Here is a 10,697-nt window from a genome sequence, read left to right as displayed (position 1 = left end):
CCCCCCCCCCCCCAAAAAAAAAAACCCAAAAAACATTTTCTTGGCTTATTGGTTCCGGACCCAACCTCATACAAGGCAATCCATAACTAGATCCATCTCAGATTTTCTTTCGAACCCACAGAAACTCTATATTCTGACAGTTTGCCATGACAAACTTTTAATTCCCATGCTGCAGCTGTATCTTTTACACATAACATACAGCAAGGATCTAATTGGATTCAAGCCTTCAACCACCAGCTAAAATTGATTGTCAGCAATTAATCAAAAGTCTAATTCCATCCCATAGTTGAAGTCAAATTTGACTGGCAAAACTGACTTTGATTTGGTTCTCAATTTGAACTTCAATTTGCAGGATACATATTGTAAGCTGTTGAATTTTTTCCCGAAAACCCTTCCTCTTGGGTGAATAAATAAGATAGAGAGAAATTCAAGATTTCTTTAATTTCAAAAAAATAGCAATCAATTACTGAAATTGCAAGTCAGAAATTTCAACAATGTTCATGAAAACTCCAAATTCCAACTTTTCTATTTTTTGTGGAATTAATACAGATAACAAAAAGCCCAAGGCATGAAAAGTTGAAGCATGCAATTACCTTGAAATTTCAAACTGTGAAGAAGGTTTGGTCAGAAAAAAGGAAGAGGGAGAAAAAAATTTCATAACATAATGAATTTTGTCTGGTAGATATGCAGCATATATTACAATAGCTTAAGATGAAGAAATTTATTTGAACAGAGCCTGTTTGAACATAATCTTAGTCTCAAATTTGGATTCACATAGGGTTGATGCTTCATTATGGTTCCAAGTTGAATTTACATTTTACATGCATCCTTTACTCCCCTAGGTTTTCAGTACTCCAGGATAAAATAACCACCAAAAGTGCCTAATTGTCTACCATTTATGGGCAAACTCAGCCGGATACTGATGACTTGCCCATTTTCCAGACATACTCCCCCAGAGAGCCAGCTCAGCATAGTGTTAAAAACTCTGTTATTCCTTCCTCTCCATAAACTCCATGATAAAAAACTCCAAAATTTATTACCCTTGCACTCAAAGTACAAACATTTGAGCCTGCTAGAAGCTTCTATAATTTCCATCCCAATTAAAACATATCCATCCTTTTTATCCAAGTTAACTAGCTTGGCAGTAGATGAACTTGAAAAAAATGAGGATCTGTTGCCCTTGCATATATCCTCATCCACCTTTTCTCCCCAGTACCTGATGCAGATTCTTCACCAACCTAGGTTTGTTTTATTAGGAATAAGCCTAGGGTTGGGTTTCATGCATGTTGGGCCTTTGAACCCATGTGTTTTGAGTGTAATAGGCCACTTTTATGGGCCTACACTAGGGGTTCTAAGGTTGCATACGGGATTCACTGATTTGTTTTATTTTTCTTTAGTTTCCTTTTTAGATGTGGTTAATTAGTTTCTAATTTTCAATCATAAGTTAGTTTCTAATTCTAGTTGTTTTATTTCCTAGTTTATTAGTTTCTAATTCTAGTTGTTTTATTTCCTAGTTTACTTTTCCAGATTTAGTAACTAGATGTTAGTAATCTTTATTTCAATTTTTTAGTAACTTTGAAGTTACTAAATTGTAATCACCCCCCCATCACTATTATAAATAAAGAGAAGGCTCATTAGAAGCCCACGAATTTTATGAACAAAAAAGATGCTGCTGCGTTTTCTCCTCTGGAGTGTTTCTTTATGTTTGATCAAAGAAGAACGGTTTGGTGCTTGATCCAAGTGACTCTTTGCGGTGTGAAGCCCAAGAGGTCCTCTTTTACTTTATTTTCTCCTAATGTTTTCAAGCACTCCAAGGTATCAAATTCCATCTCAGTTCATCCCAGGTAAACCACACTACTGATCTGCAGTCCTTTCTATTTTTCCAGTTCTGAAACTCTCTTTCTTATTCCCAAATCCATATCTGATTCAAGGGCTTTCAACCACCTGATTATCTCCATCTTTTGGTCGAGTGTTAGGTCCCATCTGAGGTGGTTAGATCTCAGTTTGGGCCCCATCAGACCACTGGTTGGCCTGCTACACAAATCACCCACAGTTCTGCCCTATTTGATATTTTAACCTAATCTGTTCTGTTTTCTGAGATTGATATATATGTCTGGTTGTTTCTGATTTCTATGGATGTTTTTTCACAATTTATGATCTGTTATGACCATATTCCTGTAACGGATTTAGTCCTTTAATCTGGGTTATATTCTGATCTCATAAATTCCAATTTTTGAATCCGAAATTCTGATTACAGATCTGATTTTCTTATTTCTAATCTGTTTGTTTTGCTATTCTGTTGTGGTTATATGGTTGTTCTTCTGATAAAAAAATCCTGCAGTTGAGACTTGGTTAGACTCCCTATCCTAGTCTACATTAAGCTGCTGTACCACCAGATCCCCTGAGCTCCTTTCTTAACACAGGCTGTGGTGGGGATGGAAAGGAAAAAAAAGCAATGAAGGCATTCATTCAAGAATCAGAGTGAGTAGAATGAAATCAAACCTCAGATCTGAAGTTTCAACCAGTCCAATCCATTCCTTCAATGAGGAAAATTTAAGAAAAAGCATGGAGACCACATAAGTAGGGCAGTTCACTCTATGTCTCAAAAAAACAAGCAGGTGAATCGTCTAACCGAAAAACAGTGAAATGGTAATATGGAATTAGAACAATCAGCTTTCACATTCTCAATGATCAAAAGATAAAAATGAAAACTCTTCAGCCTACCACTTAACAATGACTCCAAAAAATAGTTCCATTGTGAAATATTTCTGAACATGCTCAATTCAAAATCAGATTTTCATGTTTCTCTTTTAAACATGCTCATATCAAAATTGGATTTCTTTCCTTTTCATACCTGCTCATTTCAAAATCAGACACACCAATTTAATGTCTCAAAGAAAAATAGAAAACTACCTCCTCATTAAAGTGAATCTTGTATGCATCATTGCTTTGGGAGACCAAGCTCTCTAAGATTTTCGCAAGCAATGGCGTGTATTTTGGGTATTGATCCTGCAAAATGCAAAATTGAGACAAGTCACTAAGTAAAAGAGGCTGTGGAGCTCAAGCCAAAATCAATGGGAGAAACTTATGGCCCAAGAGATGTAATTTCAGCCCAAATATTGTCCTTAAGATTTAATAAAATTTTAGTAAATTTTTTTTGAGACAGTCAACGCATTATGTAGTAAAAGAAAGAAAAATGAGCTAGGTACCCATCACACATAAAGGGAGTTATACAACCCAAGAATACACAGAAAATATATAACACACAACCCCTTCAGTAATAAAAAAAGACCCAACATACCCATTAGAATTATATCCGCCCCACATAAAATTTTTACAATCCTGATATTTGAAGCAAACAATTGATGGTACCAAGGATCTTCAAATTGAACTCTTCTTGTTTCCAACGATTCTAGAGCACCTCTCCTTCTACATTTGACAACTCACATCTGCCGACGCAAGCTACATATTATTCTCCTCCTTAAGCCCCATCCACTCCAGGTCCAGGAATCAACCAGATTAGGAATGCCTAAAAGGGTAAGAGAAGTTACATATATGTATATATATATATATATATAACACCTCCCCATGCAGCAAACAGACATGAGTAAGTGCTTGATTCCAATTTTCACTAAGGATTTAGCTTTTAGGAAACTGCCATCCCCTAGAATCCAGACATTCACTGTGAAATCTCATCTTTGACAACTACACCACATGAAAAATTTAACCTTGCTATATAACATTCATCATCCGATATCTTGTTAAACCAGGGATCTTTATCAACTTCCTCACGTTTCTGGATCAGAAGCACCAAAGAATTCCCTGATAAATGTCACAAAACCCTTTCTCCAACCTGATTTAGATGAGTCAAATTTAGTGTTACATAAAATCAGAAACAAATAATTTAGATGTTGTACTTCCCTGTCATTGACATTCCTTCTCAAATTAAGAGCAAACCTTAGTGAAATATCTGGGCTTAAGGGCTTCTCCCTGGGCTTCCTCCAAGTCAAATATTGAGGCTTGCCTCTTATTACTGCCTGTTTCACCGCCCACCACTGTACCCCCATGCTTGACCTCATTAGGAAAATACTCTAACCCAAGAAAGGCGAGCTTCTTTCTTATGCGGGTCGTCTGAAGCTCACTCAATCTGCAGTTTAATCTATGTACCTTTATTGCTCGGGCATTTTTGTCCTCTCCCAATCCATCATCAAAACCATTGAGTCCTTTTGCTCCTTTCTTCGGAAAGGGGCAGACTCCTCAAAATTTCTTCACCCTCTCAGCTGGGCCTCAGTTTGCCGCCCCAAATATTGGAGCCTTAGGGTTGAAAAGAATTAAGGAAGTCAACTCTATGGGCATTCTCAAGCTCATCTAGAAAATTGCTTCCAAGCACAGTAGTATTTGGGTCTCCTGGGTGTATTCTTATCTCCTTAAGAATGACTCCATCCGGATTGTCTCCCCTGCCATCGATGCCTCCTGTTTGGCGCAATTTCCTCTATGCTAGACCCATTGCCCTTGGAGCCATTTCTTCCTCCATTGGAAATGGTTCCAATACCTGCCTTTGGCTTGATCCCTAGCACCTTGCAAGCGTCGTTCTCTTTGTGATTAGCCCCAGAATTATCTATTCCACCTGCTTAGGGAGAGCATTTGTCTCCTCCATTATTCGGAATGATGTTTGGTGCCCTGCTTTCCTCCCCCCTTACGGACATCTGGTCCTCCTTGCCTCCTCTCCCTCCGAGCCACCGTGGAAGAGCGGACATTGTTTCCTGGCTCCCCTATCCTACTAGTAAGTTTAGCTCTGCCTCTGCTTGGGACCTTGTTGGATCCTCTGGCCTTATTATCGATTGGCATAAAATCATCTGGTTTAAAGGCAACATCTCCCACCACAGTTTCACCGCTTGGCGAGCAATCTACAAGACTCCAACTGCCTCCCTATGCCGTCTTTCCTCATATAGCAGCAAAGTCGGGTCCCCTCTTTTTCTCCTGCCCATTCTCTTCTATCATTTGGAAGAGAGTCCTTAGCAGTTGTTGGCCTTCGAGAAGGAGATCCCTCCCCCTTAGTAAAGAATGGGTTTGGGTGGACATGACTTTTGTTGGTTCCTCTTATCTATGACACTGTTGGAAGGCCTGCTTTTTGTGCTACCAGCCTACCATCAATCATATATGGATGCAGCGGAACCTTCGAAGATGGACTTCCAACTCTTGTATGACAAGATTTGTTAGGGATTCCCCAAAGAACATGCTCATTGTTGTCTCCTAGGGCCTTACCTCTTCCATTTTGTCTCTCCCCCCATAATTGTCTTTGTTCCCTTTCTTCTTGCTTGGTTTGTTATTGTGGCTAATTTTTGAACCCCCCCCCTTTGGTTCTTGTCTCCCTTTTTTTCTTTTGTTGAGGTTCCTCCTCGGGTGATCTTTCCTCCCCCCTCTCCCTTGTATATTCTTCTCCTTTCAGTAATGAATTATTTATTCATAAAAAAATAAATAAAAAAAAGCGCAAACCACTCAATCGCATTCAGTGCTATAATACCATTCAACTTCAACCACAACTTTTTCATCCGTAGAAATATGAAACAAATTAGGAAATTGAATTTGAAAACTGAGTTCACCTGCCCACACATCTGGTCAGAAATTCAAGGTATTGCTCCACCCACGACCCAAAAAAATAAAATAAAAAATAAAAACTATTACCCCTCCTCAACTGTTGCCTGTTGATCATGATTCCACTCCATAAACTAGATTTTTCTCCCAACAACCAACACCATATATTTTTGCCATCATAGTTATCAAGGCGAGAAGGCGATCAAATCGATGGACAATGGTCAAAAATCAAGGCGATGCCTTGTCACCTAGGAAAACCATTGCCAAAACCCATCAACAATTTAGATAATAAAGTCTGATTCAAAAATATTGGATAGAAGGTTGGTGTAAGTTGTTAAAGTTTTTATTATGTTTCTTATTGTGTATTAGATTGCTTTCTTACAGTCTACCATAGTTCTTACTAGCAGGGATATGTAATAACACATAAGTTCAGTAGGAACTTATTGTAATTAGACCACCAAAGACTCTTAATATAAATAAACTGCTGGCCCATGATTTGGAGGCAATCTATCCTCCACTATAAGTCGGTCTTCTAGTCTTCTCCCTCTCTTGGTTTCTCCTCTTCTCCTTTCTTCTTGCTTCTTCTTCCCTTTCTTTATTATAGTTGGTTGTTATTGATCTGACATTGTCACATAAGTCAAGGGTCATACTCCACTTCTAATTGCAGCAAGGAAATGGAAACATATAACAAAGTCAAGATCCTTTCTAAAGCCAGAGAAAACTTAGAATCATAACTCATAAGTTGGTATATGAAAAGAAGATTCTCCTATACCAAGATATACTAATATACAAGTAAAAAACACAAATAAGAGACATGTATAAAGGTTCCCACAGTTATTAGAAGTGTCGAAATTCCAATTTCACAAAATTATAATAATAATAATAAAAAAAAAAAATTTCTTACAAATCTCAATGGAATAAACCAGAATCATACTTATACATGCCTCTTCTTCACATTCAAAACAGAAGGAACTCATACCTTGAGGGAATTGCATAGCTGTTTCCATTCCGTGTGCTCTTCTTCAGTGCCTTGCTTCAGGCTGACCAAAAATTTTATCTTTGCATCTCGAAGCTGATTAGCCAATAAGAAATATATACTATGAGTTTCTCAAATATAGATTTTTTTAATTATTAGATGCCAGAATGGCACATCAAATATGGGCCAGGAACATGAGATACTAAACAAAAACAGGTCATTTGCATAGGACCTTCAAAGTACTTCCTTCATTCTTTATACTCCATCGAAACTGGAAATCCTTCTATGACTTCAAGGTTGCAATCCTCATGCTTCAGCCAGTGACAATTCTGTTTTGTATTCCTTTTTGGTGGATATGCTGGATTCAAACAGCATACCTTGTCTAACTATAGGTCCTAGGTTCAAATTATAATTAAAAAAAATTGCTTACAAATCTCAATGGAATTTGGGGGATAATGTAATGCCCCCAAATTTTGGAACCTTGGAATAGATATCTCTTTTATGTTATTTTCTAAGCTTGCTCAAATATTTAAAGTTAGGCTCTATTTAATGACTTAATGTTAGCTTAGTGGTTAGTACCTTGTCTAACTATAGGTCCTAGGTTCAAATCTTGTTGGTAGTAAGGGGGTTTTATTTAAATGAAATCCTTTTTTCTCTTTATTTAAAAGATCTTTTTTTCTGTTCTCTTTTTTTTTTTTTCCTTTTCTTTTACATGGTTGTGGACCCCACCCTAATTAGACAAATCATGGGAGTGGGGAGAAGAGAGATACATGAGAGAGAAGGAGAGAGAAAAAAGGGAAAAGAGAGATCAGTAAGAGAGGAGAGAGAAAAACAAGGGGAAACAAGAGAAAAAGAGAGACGTGAGAGAGGGGAGAGAGAGAGAGAGAGAGAGATAGAAGGGAAAAAAGAAAGAGTCGTGAGAGAGAGAGAGAGAGAGAGAGAGAGAGAGGAGTCTGTGAGTGAGAAGGAAAGAAAGAAAGAGGGAGAGAGTTGTGAGCTATAAAAGAAGAGGAAGAGAGAGAAGAGAAGGAGAATCGTGAGAAAGGAAGAAGAGAAAGAAACAAAGAAAAAAGAAAGGGAGGGAAGGAGGATCGTGGAAGGGGAAAATTGTGCCTACTTCACTGCTTTATTCTGTTCACTTCATGTATCAATTCTTCCTCCTTCCATTCTTAGTTTCTCAGTTTCTTAGTTTCTAAGGATGATCATTGAATGCGGTTATTATCCCTAATTCCAAATAGTTGTTGGTTTCTTCTTTTGGGACCCAATATGGGACCCAAATCAAACCTTACTTTATTCATTAATGATCCAGTTGGACTTGTCACCCTCAACAATAATGTTAGGGTTCTTTTGGGACCCAAATTAAAACTGATTTTATTAATGATCCAGTTGAACTTGTCACCCTCAATAATGTTAGGGTTCTTTTTGAGACTCAATATGGGACCCAAATCAAATTAAAATCTTTATATGAAATTCTTCTTTGGGACCTAATATGGAACCCAAATGAAACTAAGATCTTTATATGCGGGCTTCTTCACTTGGAACCTATTATGGGACCCAAATCTTGGGCGGGATAGTAATTAATATAGCGCATTAATAATTTAAGATTGGGACCTCCTAGACACTTGGAACTCAGAGGGTGGAGATAACACTTTTGCAAACGGGAGCAAGTGGACTGTAGTAACTGTACACCACATGCGTGTGGTATGCTTGACTTGTGTTTGCATGAGATGACTGTAACGGCCTGTTGAATGTTGTAACCTTATGATTGATGTTATATTCACTTATATGTAGAGATTGAGTTATATTCATTTGTGGCTTATGTTACGTGTTACATATTACATTATGCTAAAAGGGACCTTGAGTACACGTGGATGTTGTTTTAAAAATTCCTCTTCTTTGATTGGTGTTTTTACATTGTGACTAAAATGTGATTTTGTGAGAATGTGAAATTGTAAAAGTGTGTGAGGGCAAGTGGATTGCTCCGTACTAGACCAGAGAGGGGTTTTCCGTTGAGCCACGGACTTATACCCACTGTGCATATTGGTGTATATTTAGTCACAGTATGGTGACATCTGTGTGATTGTATGATTTGTGGGGGCCGAGTTTCCTCTCATATCCAGGAATGGTAGCAACTCATTTCCACCAATGCCGGCTAAGTGTGAAACTGGGATTTTTATTGCAAATGGCTGTGTCTTGATATAAGGATAATTTTGAAAATTAAAAATATTCGTTTAATCATTGTATGTTGTTTGGTCATTGTTTCTGTGTTGTTCCCTTATTACATTCTATCTTGCTGGGCTGTGAGCTCACTCCATTTATGTGACATTACAGAGGAGTAGACTAGTGGTACGAGATGCAGTAAGTTCGAGGGCGACCCGAAGCTTTCTTTTAGTTTATTATTACTTTAGTAGATGATTGTAGTAGGATGATGCTTCATGTAAACTTTGGTAAAGTGATTTTAAATTTAAATTTTGGGAGCGCATCTCAGATTGCCACCAGTAGGTATTGTTTGGGATATCTTATTTATGATTTAGTTGTTTTATTTTGTTGAGACTTTTTTACGAGTTCTAAACTTCTAATATATTTGATTTTGGGGAATGTTATTGATCATTTAATTAGTGCTCGCGAGGGTTGTACCCTTACATGCATCTGGGTTTGGGTCATAACAGATGATTTTCATTCACTGAATATGACAAAAATTAAACAATCAACTTTACAGTTAAATACTGCAGAAAAACACCACCTGTATGACTTGGAAACAGGGCATCCCACTGAAAACACTACATGTGCTTCATACTGAGCAAAGAGTCCCCAGGCACTTGAACAGCTTCCAAACCAGGGTAGCTCAGATTTAAGCCCAAAATGATACTAAGTTACTACAGAGTCAGGTAAATATATAAAGAGATTCAGAGATATGAATAAGATAGATGCAGACATAATATAAACAAACCCACCCAACAAGCATACTACTAAGAAAAATTCCAGTGTATTATCTATTAAGTAGCAAATCAAATACCTCTTCCTCCAAACGCTCAGACACACTCTTATTGCTGGCTGAAGAAGAATCCTTTCCTTTTTCCTCATCAACCTACAGCCACAAAAAATAAATGAAATAGTTTAAACATAAGGTCCCCCGAAGTTATAGTGCTAATGTGCAACTTAAGGTCTTGAAAAAATTGCTTCAGCACATAGGAACCCAATCACCTAGTTGATGTTGTGTAGGACTAGCATGGTAGAAAGCCAAAAGGTGAAGACAAACATACCAACCTTATTTGGAGGTACTACATAGGAGATTTGATAAGATACTGGGTGTTTTTTGGGATTTCCTGCATCTTCTTTAACTTCGAGAGAGAGCTTTCCATAAGAAATTTTCCCAAGCAAAACAGATCCTGCCGGACAGTTCTGCACAACATTTGATAAATTTACACAAGGCAAGCTGTACAAAATAAAATAATTCTTCTTAAAACCAAAAATGCTTCTTCAAATGGAATACCTTTGGAAGCTTGTCTTTTGTTGGCGGGCCCACATAAAATGCTTCTACAGATCTGTAGTAAGAAAAACACGACATGAAATGTATGGCACATGGAACTTAAGAAAAATATAAGACATTAGATGTATATGGCACATGGAACTTTGGCCAAATAAATGGATAAAAGATGAAAAAAAAAAAAAATACACATACCCAGGGACTAAAATTGAGGGGCTAAAGTTACCATTTCCCATCACCGGCCCGTCTGGCTGAGAGAAAAAGCTGAGACGGATGAACTCCTAGAATCATAAGAGCAAATACTAGTTATCACATTATTGTTTTGGCTGTCCTAAAATATGAAGTCATGAAATTTTAAACTTGAATTCCATCATCACAAATAGTTGTCATATATTTAATATCCATCTTATGAGAACATAAGAGATAATTATTTTCATAATTTAACAATCATAATGGATCATCACAAGCTGATGCTATATATTTGATTAGGGGGCCTACTGAATAAAAGAAACTCTAAATTTAAATCTCCGCTTGTATCCCTGTATTATTGTTCTCTTAGGACTGTTCAATCTTGTGGTGAAAAGTAAGCCAAAGAAGCCAAATCTAGCTGACTTAGTTTCCTTCAAATATTATTTTAAC

General features: G+C 37.3%; 1 protein-coding gene across 1 annotated transcript in view; it reads right to left on the bottom strand.

Annotated features, from left to right (window-relative positions):
• The window catches only part of LOC122085828 (tripeptidyl-peptidase 2), a 52,290-nt gene that overhangs the window by 10,535 nt on the left and 31,058 nt on the right, over positions 1–10,697 (bottom strand). Inside the window, exons 25-30 of the mRNA XM_042654421.1 lie at positions 10,254–10,339; positions 10,065–10,116; positions 9,839–9,973; positions 9,588–9,659; positions 6,575–6,667; positions 2,914–3,009 (exon numbers count right to left, since the gene is read on the bottom strand). Coding sequence (XP_042510355.1) covers positions 2,914–3,009; positions 6,575–6,667; positions 9,588–9,659; positions 9,839–9,973; positions 10,065–10,116; positions 10,254–10,339 — 534 coding nt within the window. The remainder of the gene's footprint in view (positions 1–2,913; positions 3,010–6,574; positions 6,668–9,587; positions 9,660–9,838; positions 9,974–10,064; positions 10,117–10,253; positions 10,340–10,697) is intronic.

This window comes from Macadamia integrifolia, chromosome 8 (genome assembly GCF_013358625.1).
Source record: "Macadamia integrifolia cultivar HAES 741 chromosome 8, SCU_Mint_v3, whole genome shotgun sequence".
Taxonomy (NCBI): Eukaryota; Viridiplantae; Streptophyta; class Magnoliopsida; order Proteales; family Proteaceae; genus Macadamia; species Macadamia integrifolia.
Note: the sequence above shows the minus strand (reverse complement) of the source record. Positions and strands in the feature narration are given on the sequence as shown.